Below are 27,960 nucleotides of genomic sequence, written 5' to 3'. Positions count from 1 at the left end.
TTATTATTATTATTGTCTAATTTCTATCGTTTTTTGTTTCTGCTTTTGGCTGCTGTCTGTGCTGTTTGGTTGCTGGAACAGATCAAGACGTTATAACTTGGGACTTTCGAGTCAAGGACCAACCCGCATTGCTAACAATAATAAATTATTATCTAAAAGTAAAAGCCAGACGGCTGATGTAAATCAAGGTGAATCCGTTTTACCTACATCGTGCACTGTGTGTGAGGGATTTGGCCGAACTTGACGGGATTGTCATGTCGCTGGCAACCGTCGACGATGACCCTGCAAAGCCGGTGGTCTTTTTTTCTCTTGACTAGCTTATGCACTAATGTGCATTATACTGAATAATTCATTATTATTTAGGTCCCCAGTCATTCGTATAAATCTATTTTCATAAATTGTCAGGGATTTGTGTATGCCTGGTCTACCGGATAATATTGTATGCAGATGATTCATTATGGATTAATTAAGGGTTACATAGTTGAAAAATATATAAAATCTGGGCTGACTAATTACTGTAGAAAAAAAAATGATGAAAAAGAATAATTACAAAACGTCAAATATTTTTTAAGATATTGACCGGTTCATAGCTAGTGGATCATGTGGATCATCATGTTTGTAAAATCATACCTAATAAGTACTTTGTCATAGTAGTACTTATTAGATAGTTTAATGATAGTGAGTATTGAGAAAAGGTTGTTAAACGGTGTAGATTCAGTAGAAATAATTAATGTGACAAAAAAAACTGTTGCTGTTTTGAAATAAATAAAAAAAATATTTGATTTTTTGTACTATTGTTATAGTTTTTCCTAAATAATATTCTTGTTTTAGTTAAATCGCAGTATTGAATACGAATAATGCGAATAGTATGCGAGCAAATTTGTATTTCCCCATTTTGGTGGCTCTTTTATACAATATTTCCTTGTAACAAAAAAAAACTGTTTATCCGCCACTGTCATATTTTATAGTAATTATAGACGGCGGGTTGCACGCACCTCGGTTGTTCAATACCTGTGTTTATTGTTATTTGTGCCCAATGACTGTGTGTCTGCGTGCAAACGCGTGTTGTCGCCTAAATTATAGATTAAGTGAAAACGAATTTCTCAGACGGCCGAGATCATGTTCCAGACCCGCGACGGCCTCGGCGAAGGACAATCGTCACGGTACAACGGTAGAAGACAATAGACAATAGTATATCTGTACGGTGTTAGTAGTCGAGACTATATTATATGCGCATTACACTATTCGAAATGAATTGGCTATAGGAACGCTGGTAAGAGATTCTGCGTAAAGTCAGTTACCATCTTCTGGCCTCTCGGGTCATATTCTCGCGATGGTCTCCCTGTCCAGTGGAGCGAATACTGATAAAACAGCCGAATATAATAAGATGTAGACGGCGATAAAAAGGGAATCTACAGGTTAAAGCTCAAACGGCAGCCGGATAAGTCACTAAAGCAAGGGGTGTCTATCTGAATAGTACACCTAACTTTGCTGCACCTAACAGTGCTGTTGTGTTCTATTTAGATATTTTTAATTTTCAAACCAATAATTCAACAAACGCTACTATACACTCATTTAGTAAAGTATAGGCAGTTTTTGGAAAAATCTTAATTTATAGCTTTAATTTTAGTCTATATGACGGCCATTTTTATGGAAAAATTACAGTTTTGCGCGAATCAAAACCAAAGGGTCTTGGAATTGTAAAATCACCAAAGTTTCACAGCAAATAAAGAAGAACTTTATCTTTTCTCAGTTGTTTTGAAATTTTCGATAACTCAATCCACTAATTTTAAAAAATGTATTTAAAAATACTAAATAACGAATTTTGAAAATTCACAAAAATGATTACATTTATCAAACAATTACAACGCTTAAGCACGCATAATATCCTCCTCTATTTGTCTATGAAAATTTGCTAAATTTAGTACTATCACAGCCACCAACCAATGTATTCATTTACGCAAATCCTGTTTTCACATGACAAATTATGGTTGGATAGTATCCATAATAATAAAACAAGTATTCAGAATGTTTCCCATTTACAATGAGTAATTTCATTTACAATGAGTATTTTGTGATTTTATTAAAACTGTAAAATTTTAAATGGTCGGTTACATTTGGCTGACAATCTAACGAAAACGTTTAATTTGATAAGACCTTGTACGATTCATTGTTTTATACACCATCTATTTTCATTTAAAATTATCAACGCATGCTGACCGTCAGCTAATTGAAAAGTCCAAGAAGGCAACAACAATAATTTTTTGAAGATTCGTTAGACGATTATAAGAAATAAAAGCGTACAATTGTGCGTTGTGTTGTTAAAAAAAAGAAGCAAAATCCAACATCAGTAAAAACGTTTACTGCTCAATTGTTATTCGTCATAAGTCAAAAACGTAATTAGTACGATTTTAAATTCAATCAACGATGTGATGAAATAAAAATTACTTATAATAATAATAAAATAATAATCTCGATTTTTTTTTTAGCCTTTATTTGAAAATAATAAAATATTATTAAGATTGTTATTAATTTTTGAACAGCTCATATTAATGAGCCGTTAATTTAGAGCTACTTAGTAAATTTTTGCACAAAGTCGAAGGTTTTCGTTTTTTTTCCGCTTTCCCGGGCTGTGGTCGTGCGGTGTCACGTTAACTGATACCATAACTGTGTTTTCGGTTCCAAGTAGTTTCATTCCAGACTTGGCAGAGCGTACCGCGGCCGTCGCCCAGCGGTCTGGCGCTAATACACCGGCCGTGAAGCCGGCGATACCTGCGACAACATTACCCCTGGGCGATGTGCGGTGAATATTTATAATATGGCTCATAGTCGTCGGGTCCAACGACCTAAACATGACGAGAAATACCTTGACACCCAGCTTGAGACCTTCGTCGTACATGTAAAATACCGTGTGTATTAGTTATCCGCTACCACACACGTCCATGATAAATATTAAAATTAGCATTGCAATAACCTGGTATATTTAAACCACGATCGCTGGCCATCGAGGTGGTTTTAGAAAGTACAAATCAAATATTATGTTGTTTCAAAATATATTCTTTATCTCGCTTAAAGTACCAAGTTTGTTTTGTTAGTTTTCTCAAGAAATTATACTTCATGAGAGAATCAGACCAAATTGAATGATATATTTGGTTATATGTTGACTAATGACTATTATCAACAGTTGCTATACATAGGCTTACCTAAACTTATTTTCGCATTATTGTAAATAGTCTATAAATAATTTATTTACATTATCTAGTCTTGTGTAAAATCCATCAAGAATTAATTGTCATAACGACTTAAAAGTCAACTACATTAGCTTGACACAAATGGTTAGTCATTCATTGACACAGATACTATATAGATATTAGTGACTAATAAGTATTGAAAATTGAAGTATCTGCTTTGTTATGTCTATACCGACACATGATAAATCCAGCTACGTTTTATACAAATTTATTTATTTTTCGTTGTGACTTGTGTATTTTGAAAAAAAAAACATTAAAATATCGCATGTTTCGGTATTTATAATTTAATTATTTATTTCTTCTTATTATTATTTTTTTCATTATTAAAATTAATTATTTTTCCTTTATGTTCTAACAATGTGTCTTATTGTGTAAGTTTTATTGTATATTTCAACTTAACAAACCCATAATATACAAAACACATTTTCTAAAGCAATAAAATGGAAACAGGACTGATTTGAGCCAAAATATCGCCACCAAAATGAAAACTTTGTTCCTTGCTGTTTATTTTTATAGCGCCTAAGCATTTCCGTAGTCTCCAGATGTTTTTTTTCTAATTTTGAAAATATTTAACCAGAATCTGGAAGTTAAATTAATTGTTATTAAAAATAACATCTTATTAAGTTGGAAATGAAAAATAACTTGTTCGAAAAAATATGACATTACAAAATGATTTGCTATAACGCCAAAAATGAAATAGCACGTACAATTAATTATTTTGAAGTAGTGCACGTTTATTGAGAATACATTTGCAATTTAATCTAGTATTATTTAACATTTTTCTTTTTCCCTTGATTTAATACAGATAATCGGCCACAACTCAAATTCATTTATAATGAATACATTCAAATATTACATCTACCAAAATATCCCATAGGTTTTATGCAATGGTCTCTATATGGTGTCTTAAGCTTCTTCGGAAGTATAATTTTATAAAAGTTCCGCCTATATGTTGGCTAACATTAATGTTAAATCACACTGTTGTTAAATAAAACCGACTATAGAAATAGGTACTCGCTATGTATTTTTGATAAAAAATAACAAAAATACACTCAACGCCAAAAACCGGTGTTTCAGGCGATTATTGTGTGTGTGTTTGTCAAGAGTACACGGAAGACGTGGTGAATCGTGAAACCATCGACAAAGGCAAACAACAAAAAGTAAACAATAATGGTTTTCGCGGTATAAGAGTTTCCTCGACCAATACACTTTCGGCGGAACGTTATTATAATAATATTATACGGTTTATCTACATAATACTGCGCTAACACAGTCAGGTTTGTGTTATAATACATTGTTTTTTTTTTTGTTATTTCTTTACCGAGAAAAGAAAATCGCTATTTTTCACCGCCGACGACGTGACCGCGTTTAGGAAAACAACAACAGATAATTTGTTCACGTTGCGGCCACGATGATGATGTCAACACTGCGATGAAAGACAAGCATAAGGCAGTCAGGCGGCGGCGGTTTAGTGTCCTTGGCCCAAATCGTTTTCCTATGTGGAAAAAATATTAAGTATATAATATTGTATTATTAAGTACCCGTATAACTATACTAACTACTCTATACGGCTATACGACATCTGTTTGTCTAGTGTGCACTACAACTAGAAAAAAAGGCGCGGTCGATATTATTATAATATTGCTATCATGAATATTTATGCTATGGACGGTCGTAGTTACACTTAAAGTGCCAGGTATATATATACATAAAAAAATAAAAAAAGGTCGTCTGTCTTACAATATTATAATAACGCCGGGTCGTCCGACGTGATAAATCAGCGTGAAACGTACCTTCCAGTCGAGTCTGCAATAAATTATGCCAAACAATTTTTTGGACTCTGTCAGAAAAATTAATTACACATGCCAAATATTGAATACATGAGCAATTTGTTTCTCTTATCCAGTTCCACTCGCCTGCGCTTTAATTATATAGGTACTTGATAATATATATTTGATGGATTTTTTTTTTATTATACTTAGTCAGGTTAGTGATATACTACTTGGTTACTTAGTGAATATTATATTTTACAATCGATCGACCTCGCACCAATAATACAATTTTAATAATTCTCGAAATGGAAAATGTCTGATTCCGATAATCATATTTAACTAATTAAAGCGTCTAGCCTTGGAAATAATTGCGATTTTAATATCCGAGCAATAACTTAAAAATAATGTCAGTTTTAAACATTTAAAAAAAATAGCTTTATTAAATAATAGTCGGCATATTAGTTTTACATAATAATATGTAAAGACCGCATACAATGTTAAATTTAAAGTGGACTGATTGTTTTTTTTTTTTGACATCGTTTACTTTACCCAGCGCTTCTTAAGCCTAGCTAATCCGTGATTCGACTATGATTTGAAAATTTCCCTGACTTGTGTTGCGCTTTGACAACGCAGTTGCATGTAATGTACATCCTCAGAGAGAGATTTGCATATAATGTGTATAGTTAATTTAAAAAGTAATTTATCACCATTGTATCTCCGGAAACTCCACAATACCTTAGAAACGAGAAAAAAACGGTCAGCGTTTTTTAACGGAACTTATATTTTTCGAAGAGCCTATATTTTCGCTTCGAACACGCACAAATCGTGCCTCTGCCAATGCTAGCCTTATGTCCAAACAGCAAATTATAATAATAGGTATAATAACAGCTATACCTACTATCCGTGTCGTCTCGCAGCTTTAACTAGTTACGATTATTGTTGTGTGTAACGACGAACATTTTGCTGGGAACAAGAGTACAATACATAGCCAATGGAAAGATACTAAGGAAGAGATGGAGGAGACAATCAAAGTTCATACACGTGTAACCGTCATTACACGATCGACCTCGGATGTTGGCTGTTATAAAATTATTGTTATTGGAAGAAAAAGAAAAATACTATAATTTCTATACTACTAAATAATATCTAACATCACGTGCAATGCACAATTTATATATCTTATACTTTATAGACACCGGCGTGTTGGCTCCTCAGAGGTGTTTTTTTCTTTCTATTGTCTACAAAATGGAGTCCCAAGGAGAATATATGTATTATAAGAAAACCTAGGTTCTCGCGTGCAACATACATTATTCGTTCTGGGGCAATTTGCCGAGGATATTCAATTCCACCGTTTGCCGTTCATGTACATGTATTATGCATTATGTATACATATAGCTTTATGGAAACTTCCAGACATATTAGCGGGGGGGGGGGGGAGTAAACGCGAGTGTACATAGAATATTTTCAATAGCTTTTTAAAAAAAGGATTTTCGTATATTATATACACAATACAATATTTTGTTTTACTCAAAAAGTATCGGATAAAATCACCACTTTTCCATTCTTGAACGCCGCATAAGCTTGGTAATGATATTTAGTCTACGCGCACATCGTTAATGTGAAGATACGGATGTAAATATTTATATTTTTTCATTGTGTATTCGTAATATTATAAAAATAATACAACGACGACATGTGTTTTGGGAAAATCGAGTTATATAGGCCGTACAGAGCAAATATTAGGAATATTAGCCTCCTACACATTGAGTACAAACGGTGGAAGTCAGACATTCATAGTTTTGTTATTAGATAACATAATATAGAAGTTTAAAAACTGTACGGTGGAAATGCATTAAACATTAAAAAATCGTTCCTGTAAATTTCTTAATAAAAATTACCTATAATAGCCATCTGGCCATCGATAATATCTTGTCACTTGTGCTATAATTCTAACACTATCTTTTTTCCTCTTATTTTTAAATTTCAGGCAATCGAGACAATGTAGTCATTGGTTACCCTCAACGGAATCGTTGTATTCTCCTGATTAAAACTAATACTACTTAATATGTTTTCTTATGAATCCGGTTAAGAAAAAGTGCGAGGCGAGTGCTCTAGGGCGGAAAAGGTGGCTATCTTATAATAATAATTATGGAGAAGGGGAATAATAATTATAGTCGTGGAAGGGCGGCAAAAAGCGGTATTTAACGTCAGCGAAAAAGGACTAAAACTTTGAGCTGGCTGATAGCTCGTTGTATGTTTACGGCTCGTTTTTCATCTGTTATATTCAGTAATTAAATGGGGGGGGGGGGTGCCGTTATTCCACTTTATTTGGTTAGTATTACCCCCCACTTATTTTGTTTAAAAAAATTCATCCCTATTGGATGTTTCAAAATAAATTATTATATACTTGTAGCTCTTATAAATTATGGCGATGTTAACTAATATATTATTTAGAAAAATGTCTTATTTTCAAAGTTAAATATTATAATAATTTTCAAGACAAATACTGTATGAAGAGTTAAGTGGCTAAAAGTTGACTTTATTTATACTTTTATATATAAATATATTCTATTATACATTTTACATATTATAAAAGAAGTTAAATAAATAATTTTATGTCTGCTTATTTTATTTTTATCGAGCGACGACTAAATAGTTGTTCCAATAAATGTACACTTATTTAAAAAATAAAAACTTAAATATTTTAGGATTATACCGGATTAATTCCATTACTCCACTCACATCGATCCACTTGAACCGCTGGGGTTATGTTTGTTATGATCGAATTATTATTATATTTATTTTTCCAGTTGGATCATTCTATGTTGGTGTATATTGTTATTTGAATAAATCAGCCAAGATCCGACGAACGCGCCACGACGATATCCGGATCGTCGTCGGGTTAAAAGTGTAATTTAATAATAATAATAATAACAACAATTAAAAGCTTAGTTTGTTGTACAATATATAAACAACGTCAGTGGTGGCGGCGACGGCGGACGCATTCCAAATATAATTCCTATCTTCCTACGCTCTCCGGGTCTTTGGATCAGTCTCAAAAAGAAAATTCTCTTGTCTGACGGTCGAGGGGCGGGTAAGAGGCCGGGGGGGGCATTCGGTGGTTAATGGCGATGACGGCGAGGTGCGGTCGCACGGTTTTACTCGGACACCCGGTGGTTGGTGCGCTTACGCCTTTCTCCCATGAGCTTAATATATTATATTATGTACGGTCCGTATACATGTGTATACCCCGTGTGTTGACTGTGCCGTTGAACCCAAGCCAAGGTGTTCAGCCATAACAACAGCAGCAATCGATGACGACCGGTGTTCGCCAATGATATTATTATTATTGCCGTCGCGGCGTAAAGCCTTGACGTGTATTCGTCAAAAGTGTCACATATCGCTTTTTTTTTAGATTTTTTTTCTTTTTTTAGCAAACCGCGAGAAATTCTGCACAAATAAGCATATATTATTATAATATGCGCGGTACCTTTTTCAAAGTATATACGTTGTTACCGTCGAGGGTTCCACACTATTAATAAACACTATACATTTTTTTTTCTTTTTTTTTTTTTATTAAAATATTAGTACAAACTATTTATTTCTACAATTAAACACTGTAAGTTACTATGTATAATTTGTCAGGTTTGTGGCTCCTAGCTATTTGACCCATTAGTGCCGCCAAGTTCACCGGACTTTGATTGGACCAAACCCCGAAATCGGTCCACAGTCTACGGGCCAAGTGACGGTTTGTAAGTAGGTTCCCCTGCTGTTTCCAGCCCGGCTACTGCTAAGACTTCAGAGGATTTAAAGTGAAAAAGGTTTTTGGAATAAAATTAAAAAACGACTGCTTGTCGTTATTAAACTAAAGGTTCGGGGCGTCACTGCTTCTGCTGCTTTAAGTGTTAAATAATCGCGTTATTCGAGTAAACAGAGGATCGTTTTGCTATTTCCAACTGACCAATCGCGTTAGTCAAGTTAATAGTGATTTTTACCCGAACGCATAATGATCGATAGTTGATATCATCAGACAAAACAAACTAATTATGACCGTTCAGCAGTGTAGTCTAGTTCGTTTACTAATTTTGTTTTTGTCGTTGCCAGAACTTAGATTCTCTATAAGAGTGTTACATTATAGGTGTAGTAGCGATGAAGCGTAATTAAATGTTGTATGTATGGGGGGATGGGCTGTAACCACCTTAGTTTCCTACCCTACACCGACAATAGCATATACATACATACATAACGTATTACAATACTTTTTTATTTGTTCTAATAATTTTAACATTTATGTTTAAAAAAATTACCTATAAAAAATGTATTTATTATAAATTATGTAACCGTAGGAATGTTCTACTGTTAACATACGCGTTTTGACCGAAAAGTCACAAACAATTTAACATTTTATTATGTTATATTTAATAAATAAATGTTAGGCAATCTATATTTTATTTTAACAACATGATCTGATCTGATGAAAAGCAACATTTTGAAAACTGGACTTAACATGTGTTTTGACTCACTGAAACTTAAAAACAACAAATTATACACCAACAGTTTCTGACGTTGCGCATAAAGCAAAAAGCATGGTACTACATTTCTACACAGTTTTGGAACAAGACTTACCTACAAAGGGGTTAGGGGGCAATGTTATTTTTTTACACAACACCGCCGTGAAGAAAATGTTAACTACGCCACTGCATCGATGTATGATGTTAAATGTCATTATTTTTCTATAGGAAAATTCAAAAATGTGTATTACTATTTCCGTAATAACACACAGACGTTTAGCTGAGGAGATATTTGAATTTTAAATAGCGCTAAATATAATAGTTTAAAAATAACCCTCGAGGTAAAACACTATTGTTTTGTCAATTATTATTAATAATCGCGACACGATCAAAATCGCTCAGCGTTATCCCAAGTACAGCTCACAGCATATTTTTACATCTTTAAAAAAAAATTTAAATGCCACTACCTAGGGTACATTTTCTTCGCCCTTTAGCGGCGACTTTGTGTGCATATCGTGTTGATAGCCGGACCGGACGGTGGAGGAGAGGTCATTTACGGGTGTTGGGCGGCGGCAACGACTGCATCGGTCGTGTGAGGCGAGGTGGAGGCGAGCAAGGTGTGGTTGTTGTGCGTACTGAACGTGGGCGCAGACACGAAAATGTTGAGGCACCTTGGTCGGTCGGTCGGGGGTCATACACACGCGCTCACGCGTTGTGCTCGCCACTCGCCAGTTACCGGCAGCAGCAACGATTTTACGCACGCCCGTTTCTTTTTTTAGTCGTCTCGCCGTCCTCACGTTTCACGATCAGTCGCTGACGCACCGCCACCGCTGTGGTACGTACGCACGCCGCCGACGCGAGGACATACATCTCCGTGACGTCTATTATTGTAATCATTTTTTTAAATTTTACTTTTTTCCCCCCACACTACTATAATAAATTTTTACCCATCGGCTATTTTTAAAACGTTTTAATAAAAAAATTTTTTTTTGTTGTCCAGTGTTATTTTTTTTTGAAATCGGACGAATTTTGAAAAGAGTACACGAATATTAGTTATAAAACAGTAATCGAAAACATTTTTTCCCAAATAAACTCATCAATGAACCGTCAACGACGAGAACACAACCGCAATAGCCAACAAAACTCGCCCGCTTACCGGCCGTCGCCGTCGAGGTCCGTCGTACAGGTTGTATTTATATGCGAGTCGAGGAGACGCAGTTAACGTGAACGAACCTACAACGAATTTTATTTAAAACAAACAATAATATTAATAATCGGGCACGATCGTTTCCATACCGTTTTTCGCCATCATCGGCTCTCGCTCCGATTCGGACACTCGACTAACCAACGGATCAACCGCAGACCAACGGCGCTATGGTAAGTCCAAGAGAACATTTTTTTAGCCGTTTGATTTTTTCAAATATCCTTAAGTAACTGTACGCTAAATGTGCAAATTTAACCCCTATGATGGTGTACCACCTATCTTGGTGTACATGTTCATCATATACTACAAAATATTCATAGACATATTTTTTTTGTCTCTTTCCCTCCCTTTGGAGACTTTAAAATCTCTTTAAGGGCGTATACACCCTTGTGAACGGTTTAAACAACGTCGCCGGATGACTGGACTTGGGCAGGAGGGAGGGTAAGCGGGCGAAAATGGGACTTTTAGGTGGGTGTCTGCCCGGTGTATTAATTGCGGGTCGGTTAGTGCCGTCTGCGGCCGCTGCTGCCGGTACCTACTGCCGCTGTGCCCTCTACTTCGGCGTCCGCCGCCACACGGTCTTTCCCTTTAACGTTACCCGTGACGGGCGGGGCGCGCGCACACACGGCCGCCGCGTCCTTTCTACCGTAGCCGTAGCCGCCGCCGCCGCCGCCGCCGCGCCGCCGATTCCCCTCATCCTCGTTGCACACCTCTGCCGTTGGTCACCGCACCATCCGCGTTTGTCTACGGCGGCGGCGTTCCCGTCCGACCGACCGGCCGGTGTGTCTCGTCCCCCTCGCTCCACACGCTGTCTCCGCCACCGCCGTCCTCTCTTCACCACCCCTCGCGATTCCCGTTTCAATCCACCAGAACCGCGCGTAGAACAACCGTCTAGACGTCTAGGCCTCGCGGCGTTCATGTTCCGGTAACCTTGTCCGGCCCACCCGGCGGCGGCCGTGTATACTGGCCGGAGGGGTGCCACCGTCGCCGTGAGATTTACATTAGGAGGAGGCGCGCGCGTGTTCGGCCGACCGTATGATACATCCCATTATTAAACAATAATTAACGACACCTCAGACAAGCGATAACGATATTGTATCGTTAATTATTGCCAAGTCGCACATATATTATATTATAGGTAAACCGTTATTAATCGCACTATGGTAATAATTATAAAGTAAGACTATTTCAATAAGCTATCAAATAAACGAATACTTTGGTACAAATTGGTGCTTGGTAAAAAACGAGTTAAGAAAATCGAACGAATAAAAATAAAAATACTTTAAATATTATTTTTTTTAAATATTCCAACATTAAAGTAACCTAAAAATGAAAAAAAATGGATTTACAACTAACATTTATTAGTTATTCTTTCTGAAAAGTTGATTTTTTTTTTACTACTAAAGATATATAGTCCTTGTAATGCCTACTTATTCCAAGGCGCATTAAAAATTAAACGGACCGATCGTTTTCATTATAATTTTATAATAGAGTTAAGGATATTTTGTAAGCACTTCAATTGACGATTAATCATAAGGGAAAATTTGGTTTGAGCAATTATAAATTTGGTATTTAATTAAGCCACTGGTTAAAAAAAAAAGCCTACTTATATTAAAGCGTACAATTCTTTTGTACCAAAATATCAATGATACACAATGTGCAAAGATAAAAATCGACCGCAGTGGCAAAATGTATTTAAAAAAAAAAAGAAGAAAGTTAGGTCTTAACTCTTCAGAATACGAAATAAAACCATTGGGACCTGGTAATTTTACAAAAGGTAAATTTCTGCTTGGGTGCACTGATAAATCTGATAAATCGGTCGATTATAGTTTAGTGGACCGATGAATGAGGATCATTATTAAATTTAATATTTACATTTGTAATTAATTTGCAACCTTTCGAAATATCAAACAATATATTATAATATTATAAGCTAAATATTTTAAAACAACTCTTTCGATAATGCGACCAAACCCTGTCATTACCTAATATCGTTAAAACATTAATTACATTAAACTATAAACGCTGGTTATAATATTTGTTGCGTTACACAATATAATTTAGTTTATTTAGTTTCATTATTATTGAATCAAGAATGTATTTAACGGATGGATCAATACAATAATATGGTTTTTGTTGGTGATTGCATTTTTGTTGGATGCGGGGAAAATATCAAAAAAGAAATTCAAAACTGCGTCAGCGGATGTTAACAGCTATTGTGTAGAATTTGGCTGTTGTTTATATCCGGTGACGTGTGGTTATCCAGATCGGCTGTCCAATCCTGTTATGTTGGATGTGTGTGGAAAAATACTTAAGCGAAAACCGTTCTGGTCTGCTTTTTATACTCTTATCTGCCACATCCAGCACATTCCATACATTGGCATTTACCGTGTGTGTGTGTATGTGTGTGTTTGTGAATATTCATGTATCTAATATATCTCGTGGCAGCCATCAAGGTGCTAATCGGTAACTTGGCTAATTTTTAACTTTTAAATAAAAGCAACGTGTTTTAGTATAATTTAGTGCGACAACGAATTTAAACGATACACACAGACGGGGTAGGGAAATGTTGTGGAAGAGTGAGCACAAATTGAAAAGTACATTTTGTTGCATTACAACTCTCACTCTTACCTAATTTTAAATGTAGTGTCAGTTTCTTCGTGTTATGTCAAATAATAAGCGCGATGTTAATAAAAAAAATTGTAAGACATTTCTACGCTTCAGTAATTATTATTGTACTTGTACATCTCTTTAGTACGTTTTTCTTAACAATTTGTCTCTTATTGAAAATATTTATTATCGAATCAAATTTTGTACGAACTGCGCATGAACTAAAATAATATTTGAAGAAAGTAATTTAACCAAGAGTTAATATTAACAATAATTGTTGTGAATTGTTGCCGTTTTTTAATACGGCCTGTCGATATTTTTGGTTATTATTTTGGATTTATTCGAGTAAAATGAACTCACCTCTATTTCGTATAAACTTGAATTATCTATATTTAGTGTACAATTTGAATGTTATGAATTTTCAAGTTAATCGATTTGGCTAGTTGTAGCTGCCAAGCTTTCCGACAAGACTAATTGAACAAATTAAATTTATCCTAAATTAAATAATTAAATAACTTTAATTTAAAGTTTTATCTCTCCTTAGTTTTTGCGTGAAAACCATCAGGATTCGCTTGACTCGATGTAAAACATATTGATATTTCTTACCTAAACCCCATGTCCGTGCATAACGTTGTACACAATATTGTTCACATGGCGTGTAGTGTGTTGTGTACTACTACGGTTGTACGTCGTTTATGTTTCCTCTTGGTAAATATTATCCACAAACTCGTCAAGTTTCGATGCGACCGTTTTGACAACGAAAATAATGTCACAATTTTTTTTATTGCAAATTGTGTGCTAGTGTTCTTCCAGCGCAGCAAACGGTGTATAATAATTATGTATGTATATGCCAAGGAATTATTAAAAACAATTTTTGGCGGCGATTATAGTAAAACGTTGGCGTGTAACAGCTGTTGTATATATTCTATTATACATTTATATATATATATATATATTAATACTGTTGTATGCCATACAATGTACTTGATGGCAATTTGCCTGTGTACGTTGTCGCCGTGTAGCCCCCGGGTCGCGATCCATTGACATGATAACACGTTTATATTATATATTATGATAATATAATAATAATGAATGATATTTTATTATTGTCGCTCGCGGGCGTACACATCAACCGATTGACGGGACAGATAAAAAAATAAAATAACAAATTGCGTCTCTACTATTCAATTCCGTTTTACACGTTACAGTTCGGCATTGTTATTGTTGTACCTATACAGCTGCTGTACGGCCAAAATGGAAATAATTAGCGATTAACGTTCCACGCGATAAATTTCCGGTTAAAACTTAAAGTGAAAAAATTTAAAAAAAACTGTACTGGACAGCGGGGTCAGGGGGAATAGAGGAGACGGGCGCATAGTGGACCTCCTCCGGTCACGGCTCTTTACGATTTTTTGTGTACAACTGAAAGTGATAAAAACACTTTTAAATAAACGCTGTTTCGATGCGAATCTGATGATGTGCTTAAAAATATATTTTTGTTATTAATACGGATACGATTAGAGTAGCATCGTGTGTCCATGATAATATATTGCCATAGCAATGAACACAATGTAATGAACATATACTTTATAATACCTGTTACTTACACATAGTCATCTAGAAATTGTCTAGGTACGGTCGAACTGTAATTGTTCCTTTTTTGGTTTTCCCTTGATAAAAAAAACACTGCTACGGGTTTTTGAGAAAATGTTATAATATGCTATAGGCTCATTCTAGATCTACCATAAGTATAATTTTCGGACCTTAAGCCCTAATACTTAATCTACAAAAGTGTAATAAAGGAAAAGTTTCCATAAAAGAATTTTTGGGTTTCGTTTTACTATGCCCGATTAAATGGTCCTAGAATTATTTATCCAGTTTTACATTTGAGTTGCAGGTTGAATTTTGGCAAACGTGTGGCCCAAGTATTTGATGATAAAAAAAGTAGGTTTTTGTATTATTACAAATACCTATATTAAGTATAATATTTATTATTGTTCGTATGGTCGATTTTGGTGGTTAAAACGTTTGACATTCTACTCTCACTTGTGACTAACCACTGAGATGATAGGGAAATTAAATTGGCCCATCGACCCTTAAAATTCTTATAGGCTGTTGCCTTTGGGAATATACGGCTCAACCCGCGCACTTGCAACAACCACAGTAAACATTTTATCGACGAACAATAATAATTGACTTAGTGCGTTCACTCCAAACGTTAATTAGTTATTGATTGAAATCATACTCTTAGGCTTCATGTTTGTAGGCTTTTAGTAACTCTAAAGATATGTACCCGTATGTTTATAATCGGTACATCCCTCCAACTCTGATCGTTTGAGATTATGTGATTGATTTACTAGATGAAAGTAATAATATTAATAATTAACGGTGTTCAACCCATGGGTATTTTGAATTTTCCACAAGACCGTCGTTGAGTGTTGTTTAAATATTATTATTATTATTAGCCGTGTAAAATGATATATTATTTCTGTAAGTCTGGCATAATAAGTGTACGCGGTAACAAGCGTGTGGCAGTCGGTCAGTGACAGCAGCGGTGTGTCTAGTTCATGTCTACAGCAGCTGCAGCTATGTCTAGGCATGCGAATTATCAATAATTTTGACAGTAATACAAAATTATACAACGACAACGAATAATAATAAAAAATTGTATATACATTGGAACCGCCGTCGTCGCGGTTGAGAAAAAAAAATGATTTCACTGGATGGTAAAAAAAAAACCGAAACAAGACAAAACAAAAAACAACCGGCCCAGACGTCTGGTATTACACATTACTGTTATTATTATATAGGACAAGGTGCGGCGGTGGCGGCCGACGGCCATAAGCCAATATAATGTTCTCGCCGGCGGTGTTTACACAAAGTCTGAAAGCATATAAAAAAGTAAATACCAAAAAAATGTGTATAAATTGTATGTTACGAAAATGCAGCGGCGACGTTGAAACTTGGCTTAAATGGACGGTGGTTAGGTTAGTGTTTCAGGGGTGACGGGTATCTTGTTGGCACCCAGACGACAATGATCGAGTCGCTATGTTTTCCCAACAGCTTTCAAGTGACTTTTAAATATTCTTCTCAGGAAACTCGTCTTAACATTGTCTATGATAAAAAATAAATGATATGATAATATGATATGCAGCATATAGCTAAAGCAGCGCCACTATGACAGTTGTCTACAGTGTTGTAATATGTAAAAGTTTACATTGTTTGGAGTTTAGAGATTTTTAACAATATTTTCTTTTTTTGTTCATCAGCCTTTATGTATGAATGTAACCTTGATTTTAAACGTTAAACTATATCGTAACAAATAGAGAAGGACAGGGTGTGGCTATATGAACAATATGAGTAGGTATTTACAATAATTATTTTTTTAGAAATAAGTAGCTTTCATACGCAGTAGTATTATATAATGAGGCTTGTTATTTTAAACCGTCGCCATAACGTTAAAGCGCAAGGCCCGAACAAAAGTATAAGTGTACATGTTTTTTCGTTAAAAATTGAGTTGCTAATTAATGAAAAGTATTTTTCAATAATATACTTAAGTACATAAAATAGAAAACACTTGATTACTTGTACATTATAAAAGTATACGGGTCTTTTTTTATTTTAATTATTATTATACTGGTGTAAAGTCGATGAATGTTCGTTAAAAAACTTAACCAGCCCTTAATGAGCAATAAGAAAAAATATGTCGAGATGCGCGGTTAAGACATTGTGACGGCATTGTTGAGCTTTTGACCGATAAAAGGAGAAACCGCATTTTCAGTCGGTACTTATGTATTGTAGTATGCATTTGTATCCATTGTTGTTTTTTCTGGAAGCATCTTTTTGAAATATTATTATTATAATTTAACGAACGGACAAAGATAAATTTACCGCGGACGAAAAGCTCAGCGGCGGCGGGCAATATATATAAATATATACGTTTGTATTTTCTGCGAGTCTGTTGGTTTTTGCGGTTTTTTATTCTGGTCACAGAATTACGAGCACTCGCCCGTTGCAAATACAATTTTGAATATATACACATTGTATAATACATCAGCAACACGAGAAAACCGTTATTCCGGGGGCTCTGGGGTGCCGTTTCGAACGGCAGCCGCGTTTTCGGTATACATATATACAATAATACCTTTTACACCGCATGTCGTACCTATAAAAACTCGAGAGTAAGTACCGAGTGCCTTCTTGCCTTTGCTGTGCCGGTTGTGTCTGTGTAGATTTTCCGTCGAACCCCCGGCACTGCTCACCCACGTTGCCCGCCCTTCCCGCTGACGACGTCGTCTCCGAGAAAATTTTATCAACACCGCCAGTATCCGTCTAAGTCAAACAAAAGCCAACGACCGGATTGTTATTAAGTTAACAACTCTGCGAGCTCAAAACTCACTGTCTTTTTACAATGCACTTAAATAAAGTTATTCGAGAAATTGTTTTTTATTGTTTTTTTTTTTTTACTTTGTACCTACACTTGGTAACTCTACGCGACTATTGCATATGTATTTGAAGTATTTTTTTAACACACCCCTTATTCATTCCTAGATCCGTCCTCGTCCCTGATTTAGTATTGATTATAGTGCCCCCCCCCCTCAACAGTTATAGTTAAATGGTATTTTTTTTTGTTTGTTGTCTGTCTTTATCAACCTACACCTACAAATAATAACGATATTTAATATTCAAGTAATTAAATAATACTCTGCTCGTTTACCACGTTGATTAATCATTAAAACGACTAATTTTTTTTTTGTATTCAGTTAATACAATTTATTTTATTTTAATCGACATGGATTTTTAAGTATTAGTCGGTTATATGTTCTTTTTGCACACAGAGTGATCCATTTAATGTAAGACACTCATTTTCTCGAAAAACGTGAACATTTTAAGGATTATCTTTTTTTGTATACCTATAGGTATATATTTTACTATATTTTTCAATACTTTGAACATTTTTATCTTCATCCGCCATCCGTAAAACTAACACGGACTTCGTTTTTTTCCAATGGGAACATTTTTTAAATTCCATAAATATGTAGACTAAAATGTTTAAACAGTTGAGCGTTTGAATTTTTAATTTTTATCAATCTGTTCGTTTTTGATAAGTTTGTGAAGATTACACTTCCTTGTATTTTTCAATTGTCCAAAAAACAGTAGACCATAAAATTAATATTTATGTTCGCATTGTCCCATAGACGATAACAGCGGTAACCCGACACAATAAAATGAGTTGAGATAATGATGCACAAGCCGTTCTTATCTACTTATTGAAACACAGTGACGGCTACTGTTTTTTCGGACAACCTAAAAAATAGGGGGAAATGTAATATCTTTACAAAGCCATAGAAAACGAACGGATTGATGAAAATTAAAAATTCAAACGCTAAAATGTTTTAAAAAATGTTGACTACATATTTATGGAGCTGTAAACATATATTCCTATTTGTAAAAACTAAGTCTATACTTATTTTACGTGCAAGGAATGATAGTAAAACATTTCTAAGCATTGAAAAAAATGGTAAAATATGTATCTACATGTATAAGAAAAAAAGCAATTTTCAGAATATTCATATTTTACAAGAAAATTAGTGTCTTACATCAGATGGATCACCCTGGATACATTGCCAAAACATGTAGACACGTTTGAATATAAAACATGAATAATTATGAACGACGGCCTTGTTTAATATGTCCCTCAGTATTACTCTGGATAATACCTTTATGCAAGTGACTTGAAGCGGGCGGGTTTTAAGGAGTTTTATGTAGACAAAATTTACGAAAAAAATAATTTTGTCTTTTTTTTTATCAATTTCAACCATCTAATTTGTACAATTTTTTAAATGAGAAAACGCCATTCTAGTGGTATTTTAGACCAAAAAGCTAGACAACATTTCGACTATTTAAGGTGGTCCTATTTCAATTCTGTAAAGAGATTCGAGTTCTTTGGCTGCTTTGCTACCTTATGTAAAAGGCGATTTACTTTTAAAACAATCATTTTCTTGTGTAAATAAATTACATTTGTAAATTATTCTATATTAAAAAAAAAAAAACAATTTTCTTACATAAAAAAATCAAAAATCCGTTTACTATATAGCCTAGTAAAGGCCAAAGGACTTGTATATTTGTACAGAATCGGACCATCTTGAGCAGTGGTAATTTTGTCTAGCTTTTAGATTTTTAATTCTCTTAATTTATATTTTAGTTTTGTCGGAGCGCGCTCGGAAACGTATTAAATACTTTTCCAATTATCTTTCGAGAATAAAATTAAAAAACAAAATTAAGTTTATTTACTTATACAGCTCGCAAAACAGAACGGTGGATAAGTTGCGAAATCAAAGTTTTGTGGAGTTGAACAGCTGCCATAATTTTTATCTCCAGGGAGCAACAAAAAAGAAAACTATTTACAGTTAAAAAGAAAAAAAATTATTCTTATACATTTTACAAACCGTCTCGTCGCATTATTTTTTTTTTCATTTTGATTATGTTAAGTACGGTAAAACATGTTTTCGAACGTAGCCCGATAACCCTTGTGGGAGATGATAATATTGTGTTCCCAGCGAATTATGTCACAAACTGATTTCGGTAGATTTATTATCCGTATACTTTGGCCATAAATTTCAAAGTGTAATTTGTTTTTGACGCGTTAAGAGTATTGTGAAAAACACGAGTAAGTACAATAGTACTATTATTATTATTTTTTGTTAACGTTTAAAATCGACAAACTACATAAATCATATGTGCATATAACTTTTGGGCGACGTTCGCTAGGAATATTATAATTTTATTTGTTGTTATATATATATATATATATATATATACATATATACATACATAGTCTACAATAATATTTATGGCTTTTGCGGTACGGTTAAGTACACACACACCCAAATGATTGGTGTTGCAACAATACATCAACTTTTTCACAGATTTATTATGTTCGCGCGTTAAAGTAAATACAACAACTGACGGTAAAGATTCGGCATTTTGTTGCCGTGTAAAAAAGAAAAATTACAATTTTTTAGCTCTCTAACGAGTGTGTTGTTTGCTCTTCGAAAGACTGCATTTCAATGTGTAGCACTATCGTTGTCAGAAAAAAAAATACAAATAAAAACTCTTATAGTCCGTGTGTTTTTTAATTATTCATGTACGGGACGGCGCTGGCTGTTTTTAAGCTCATAGGTAATTCCGTCGAAAAATCACATCCAACTTGTGCTATGATATATATATATATATATATATAGATATAGATATAGATATATATCACATATATAATATATATTACACACGTTGTTAAAAGGAGCCGACCCGCGTTTATTATTTTTTTTTAAATGCAACACCGCCATCGATTTTTGTTTGCTAAAAGTGCAAGCGTATAGGAATATAGTCTCCTTGAACTCCTTAACCAGCGGTAGCACTACTAGCTGTTGGTTATCACACTTGGTAAATCGCTTAAATCCTTACAAAAAAGTAACAACTATATGCTTTACAGCCATTCACAGCTGTCTTCGCGGTTTTATTGTATTGAATTTATTCTATTAATTATAGGGTAGGGAGTTATATAATTAGTGACCCGTTCTCCTTTTTGCCTGGCTAACGTTAATCGCTTCATAAGTATAATTTATAATACAAATTTCACAATATTGCTGACCACGACCGAGAAATGTTGCATTTTAATTACGATCGTTTTACATTATGACATTACTTACGGCTGAAGTCTACAATTTGTTTCAAATTGTTTGTTTAAAAAAAAAATAATTATAATATCCAATTTTCGATGATTGCGGTGCAGTTAGAGCAAACCTCGTATAACTGTCTTTCACGCTCGTCCGATAGGTACCTAAACCAAACACTAGGCGGCTATGCCAGTTAAATAAAACTATCCTCTGGTGAACCATAATGAACTTGCATAGCTTTCAAGAGACTCGCGTGCATTTTCACTATTCACTCACTCGACCTCGGTAAGATGAAAACGTACAAAAGCACAATATGGTAAACATTTTTTTCCCAACATAAAAACTGTTATGGTACCATATTGTGTTTGGTCAACAACCGTTGCTCGTTAAGTTCATATTTTCTCGTTTCCGTATAGTACATACCATTTTGATGGTAATTAATTCAACGACCGTAAACTGCTTCTCGAATCGGGTTTAATGAGCTGTGTCAGCTAAATAATAATTATTATTGCACCAATACCGGAGTATACAATTAATGTCTATATTATTATACTGTTAGATCCTACGTCATAGTGCACAATCTCTCCGTTCGTTATCTTGTCGCGACGCGTATAAGTACTTCTCACAGACGGATAAGTCACCGTCTGCACCGCTTATAGACAATAACGATTAATATTATCTCTATTTGACGTTCCACAACGATAACACGGTATTTGTTAATACCCACGGTGTGCAATGTGCATTTCCCTAACGTTCAAAGTACCCATCCATTTAACCTTTCGACGTACTGCAATAAAATACACCGAGCACAATATTATGTCTACTATGAAAGCTGGGCGGTATATTAAGTAAAAACTACAAACCTTATTTACAAATAACAATCATTTCATACAATAGTAGTACAAAAAACGCGATAGAGACCGTAGAGGCATTATCAATTATGACGCTAATTAATTAGATTATTTTTATTTTAAAGGGATATTCTTTTTACCTACGCCTACGCCTAACTTAGGTAAAGCTGTAGGAATCGTTTTTATTTGCGTTCAAGTCCATACGAGAAAGGTAGAGGAAAGGGAGAGAAATTATTGGCACGTGTCTTTTCTCCAGGTTCTTCTTGTCGTTTAAAGTAACTAGCCACTTAATTAATATATGTTCATAAGTAATTAGTATAGGTTGACGAGTTACGAAAGTGGCGTACGGGGTCTGAGGACTTGTGGCAGGTCACTTGCCCAGCTTTGTATTGTATTAAATAATAATACATAAAGCCATAAAGGACTGCGACCGTCCAGCGGAGAAAAATCTTGTTACGACCCGGGACAGTGTATAACAATATAATAATATAAATGTATATAATTCTTATATAGATCACATGTACGAGGTATGCTGGACAAGCGACCGGACGACCGCGTGTCACACTCTGTCGCCGCCATCGTTGTTGGTACGATGACCCTTGGCAGTGTGTGTAAAGCTGCTGCTGGTCGTCTCGGTCGACACACCCTGTGACTTCTGTGCATAATGTAAAGTATAATAGTATAATGTTATGCACAGTCTATTGTAGGCAAATAATAGGCAAAATAATAACGAGAAGAAAGTATTCGGTTGCGGTCACCGATCCCTTGAGTCATTAATTACCAGTCAGCCAGCCGGGCCCCACAAAAATGTTTAAAAATTCCGGATTTGTTCAAACAAAACGCCACAATGACTTGAGTTGGTTCTTGTGTTGTACTTGCGGACCTGCCTCTATGCGTTTTTGACGTCGCCACCATCGTGTGATTTATTACAGTACACTTGAGTGAATACATCCGTCGACCGATGGCCGCGAGGGCAATGCCAAAATATAATAATATACATGTATAATATATCATAACCCAAGTTTTACAACAATAGGCAGTAACAATTATTCACGGTGATTCATTAATGTCGTGCAAACAGTGTTTTACCTTTAATGAATCACACTGTATTAAGTCGCGCTGACGTTGTGTATATTATAATATAATACAACGATATCGTCTCACAAGCGAGAAAAATTAATCGTCGAGCACAACAAAATCCAGCACGGGGTGTTTTGATTTAAAAAAACACAAATCTGTACGAACAATAAGTGCTTAAGATTGTGTGTTCTTATAAAACATAATTCACAAAAAAAAAAATTATACAAATTTGAACTATGCACTGATATTTTATTTAAAAATGTACTTAAAAAAAAAAAGAGTATAGACTTTTTTTTCTTTATTTAGTTAAAGCTGGGTTTATTGTTGTTAACACGGCTGTGTTTGAACTTAAAAACTATATATTTTCATTATTATTATTATTTTTTTTAAATAATATACTTGGCTTCGAAGTGTAATTTATTATCTTTAGACAGGCGTTTACTCGGAGAAAGAAACTGCTAGCGACTATGGTAGCGTTAACAACACTGCCGTCGAATGCCAAACCTTGACGGCGGTCGGCCGTATTTCTACATAAAAAATGATCAATATTTTGCGTGAAAAAATACTTGTAAAACGGACAAACACAAACCGTGTAAAAAAGTTTATCTGCGGAGCCGTTCAAGCCTCGTTCGTTTTCATTTGTCTGCCGCACACGTACTAAATAGTATTATTAAAGCGGCCCCGTTTTTTCGCAGAACTGGAAGCGACCTTAAGAGTTACACTTTACACAACTTCTGAGCACTGCTCATAATACACATTTTGCATAATATAATAATAATTATCTAATACAATAGTTAAAGTTACCAGTTTCGGTTCCTTTACAGTGTGTCACTAACAAAAGTGTCCGACTCTACTTCTATATTGACCTCGACAACACTCGGCTTACGAGTTGACTTGAAGAATTTCAGTTTATGGCTATTTAACTGTATTGCGAAGAGCTGTAAAAAATATGTTCGGTGAATAATAGCTAAAAAAAAAACTCTTCTACGTTGTAATTTTTATGGATTTTGTGTTGCGGCGGTGGCGCGTTGGTAGATATAGCCGAATACCACGTGACTGTTTCATGTTTAATGCTTTGGTATATTATTATTAATTTTTTTAAAAGTATTTTTGTCAATGTATTGCCACCGAAAAATAAAATAATCGCCTTAACCGCAAAAGTCTCAATTTCGCCTTTCGAGAAATGTACTGGTAATCGTGCACAAAATGCGCTAAAAATGTCCATTAATTCGGTAGGTATAGATAAGGCGGGTTAGTAAAATGTAAGTACAATGTGCATTAGGTCTGGAAACGATGGTTTTTTTTTATGATCTTAATATCGGATTTATATTAAACGGTTTCTGGTTTTTATTTTCTCCACCACTAAAATTACTAAGCTACTATAACTGGCAAATAACGATATAAGAACTCTATAACGGTGCCGTCTAACGCCGGTAATACCGTCGGGGGGGAGGGGCAAACAAAAAGTTGGTAAAACGCATAAAAAAAATGGTGAGGGGGAGGAATCGTATAAAAGTACGAGTTCTTTGTCAACACATCTATTTGGGCCGCCATAACTGTACAACTTGGTCAATGTGGTGTATTCGGACGGATTTGGAGTTGTTTTTTTAACAAATAGATAGAGCATGCATTTTTATGCAGTGTCGTCGCCCTTTGAATAGACACATACACGGGATAGTTTTTCTTTAGGTGTATTAAAAAGGTGGCGGCGGTCGGTGGGGATGGGAAAACGGATGGAAGAAGCGCAAACCCGAAAACTGCAAATTAGATTTTCGCCCTCGTTTCTTTCTCTCCGACAAAGGAGTCGTGTGGAATATATATATATCGACCTACCCGGCGGTGCCTTCTATAGTGTTTGCTATAGAATTCGGCTTACGGCGGTGTTCTATGTATATAATAGGACGTCGTATTGTGTATGTGCACACTCACTCGTACACACACTTTGAAAAGTATTACTGGGGTCGCTCACTTTGTGCACAACTCGGCACAAAGTTTTCCACCGAAACACATTAAACCGAACGTAACTAACGGGAAAGTAGTGCGAGTAGTGTTATTATTTTTTTTTTGTTATTTGCTTCTCGCCTCTCGCGTTCCGTCATAGCAGTTTCCCGAGTAAATTGCCGAAACTTTTTAATACCTTAGTTTTTATTGAAGATTTCTTTTCTTTATTTTTTTCGTTTTCCGACTATTGCTCGCACACCTGAGGAAGCGTTTCAATTTGGTATAGTAATCTATTAAACCATACTTGAACTGCTTATACTCGCGAAGTTAAAAGCCAAGTGTTTAGCCTTAATTTTATGTAATTTTCGCGAAACTTGGGGTAACATCGAATACGACAACCGTTGCCGCCCATCTACGAGCAGCAATAGCAACCGAGTGTTGGCCAAATTACAAGTGTTTTAATTTTCAAGGTATACAATTATTGTCGTGGAGGACGTATCACATAGGTGCACTCAGCATCATAACAATAGGGATTATTTATTAAGACGTAGAAATAATAAAATATGAATTCAAGTTACAAAAACTCGGAGCAAAAATCACATTTTCTTTAAACGTCCACCTTTGTTTGTATCTAAGTAATTCGGTTATGGTGCAAGTTCGTATTGTGATTGTGCGTGTGCCTGTGTCCTCCATCTAATCAATTTAGGATATGGTTGAAATTATTTTTGGCCTGTCTTTAATAAATAAATTACTGTAAAGTAAAATAAAAAACACACCTCGACTCGAAGCGTATGACATGGCGGTAAACGACTTCTAGCCGGTGTGCGGACTGCAACACAATATATTTGTATGCATTATTTTTTTAATAGATATTATTTGAGGGCATGGTGTGATGCAGGGGTCACCTCACAGTGATAATTCGGCGCCAAATTAAAAACCCAAATTGCCAACGAACGAATTCGCAATTCTATTTAGTAAAACGAGTTTTGTTCGTTTATTACTTTTATTCTCATCTTCATTACAATACATCCGCGCATTGAATCGGTTCAACATAGCGGCGGCCGGTCTCCACGTGTATAAATGTATATGTATAATATAATCATAATAAATGGTCGATCCAAGGACGTCTTGTGTGTGAGTAATGATAATGTTAAAGCGAAAAGTTTACGCGTGTACGCATCTATATGTATCTAGTCGCTTTGCTAAAAAAAAAAATGATTTTACAACTTTGGTTTTTATAACGCACCTGATAATATTATACACATCCGCGTATAATAATATACATATATAGGTACTGTCAAATAATAGCATAGTTTACCGGCTAATGAACTTTGTAGTCGAGGGCCTTTTAGTTGAAAAATATTTATAGTTTGTTTAATATTATTATTATCATTATTATTTGCCTGAGTCCGCCACAACACCTTTAATGATATTATTTTGTTCGAGTACACTGATCGGTCTGCTTGTTATCTCGCACCGCACAAGTTATATAACTCATCATAAATATTATTGTATTACACACTATTGAAAAACGCGTGAGCAATATATTTTATGCACCTATCGTTGTTATTATATTTCTCTGTAATATAAAACGCGTAAAAGGAGAAACAAAAAAGTATTCAGCTGTTCTTGTCCAATTCGAATACTGTATTAATACATGCATGTGCGTTTTGTCGTTAAATTCTATTGCAGGGACAAGTCGTGCAACTTAAATGCGCGTATGTCCCGGGGTACCGAAATCGTGCTTTGCCTGTACAACTTTCCAACGTTCCCGAGTGCCCAGAAGGTGCACGTTAAAAATAAGAGGAAAACATTTTAACTGATAAGTGCTATCTTCGTTTTCTTGTTTTTTATTCGCTCTCTCGTTTTAAAAATTTCGACCGTTCCTTCTTTTTAACCTTCCAATACCGTATCCATATTGGAGAATATCAGGGGGATCAAACTTAAAATAAGTGCTTTTAAAAATACCCTCATTTATTTTTTAGTAAGAGATTTGTTGAATTAAAAATAAATGTAGCACTAATTTTAAGTTTAAAGGTTTTAGAATGCCAATGCTTATCCGTCTGTCGTTTCCATAATATTATGTCCGCATAATTGCTGATCTGTTTGCCGTACAACGGATTATTATCGGTTAACGCTATTATTCAGCTGAAAAATATTTTTGTTAAGTGTAAACATTGAATTTTTGTCATCAATGTTTTATGATTTTTTTTTTGTAGTTGGAACGGTGATGGTACTGATGGTGGTGACGGTGGCCGTGCTGGGTACTGTCGGGCTGCTCACCTGCGTGCTGCACCATTACAATCAACAATACAATCCCGCCGTTCACTGTCTGTCGTCCGGGCCGCATCAGAGGCTTTCGACGCCGCCGCCGCAGTTGACGTTGACTTTATCGTCGACCACGCCGTCGACGCCTCCAGCTTTCAGCGCCACATCTTCCCAAGCCGTAAGTCCCCAAATATATAAATGTTTTATTTCCTTTACTTATAACCGTACGTATTTTACTATATTTTTAAATACTTAAAACATTTTTATCTTCATCTCTTGTACGCAAAACATGAATATGGACTTGGTTTTTTTAAATGCCAACATATGTTTTTAATTTCCACCAATTTGTTGGTTTTTTCTTATAATATTATCATATTGTGTGATCGGTTTTCCGAATTCTAGTAGCCCGTATAATTTATATGTATGTTCGCATTGTCCGATGGGCGACAATACCGATGACCAGACACCGTGAAATGTTTGGAGATAATGTTAGACAAGCGGTTCTTATTTATACCTACTCAACACGGTGTGACGGTGTTATCGACGGGGGTCAATAATATATTGTTTAATGATGCGCTACTGCTGTAAAAACCGAACACATATTATTGATTCTTAATTCAAATCTTGGCATTTTGTCACTTATGTGTCTTATATACGTACGGTCATCCAAATGAACATCGGTCGAATTCAAATGGATATTGATCATGGATAGGGTCGTATGCCGGGCTAGTGTGTCGTGTACACATAGTGTAGCGCGCGGTGGCTTGTGTTTGCGGAGCAAAGCGAACGGGGCGAG

At 35.1% G+C, this 27,960-nt stretch overlaps 2 protein-coding genes across 3 annotated transcripts in view; one reads left to right on the top strand and one right to left on the bottom strand.

Annotated features, from left to right (window-relative positions):
- Nucleotides 1–27,960, bottom strand: part of LOC126838646 (uncharacterized) — a 221,124-nt gene that overhangs the window by 173,893 nt on the left and 19,271 nt on the right. The window lies entirely within an intron of this gene.
- LOC126838653 (uncharacterized) overlaps nt 1–27,960 on the top strand; it is a 52,317-nt gene that overhangs the window by 16,670 nt on the left and 7,687 nt on the right. For both annotated transcript variants that reach the window (XM_050573254.1, XM_050573255.1), the window contains exon 3: nt 27,116–27,342. In XM_050573254.1, the coding sequence (XP_050429211.1) occupies nt 27,116–27,342 (227 nt within the window). The remainder of the gene's footprint in view (nt 1–27,115; nt 27,343–27,960) is intronic.

This window comes from Adelges cooleyi, unplaced genomic scaffold (genome assembly GCF_023614345.1).
Source record: "Adelges cooleyi isolate 19-005CV unplaced genomic scaffold, UGA_ACOO_1.1 ACOO_flye_CR_arks_rails_tigmint_CR_PRNA_30, whole genome shotgun sequence".
NCBI classification, from domain to species: Eukaryota; Metazoa; Arthropoda; class Insecta; order Hemiptera; family Adelgidae; genus Adelges; species Adelges cooleyi.
Note: the sequence above shows the minus strand (reverse complement) of the source record. Positions and strands in the feature narration are given on the sequence as shown.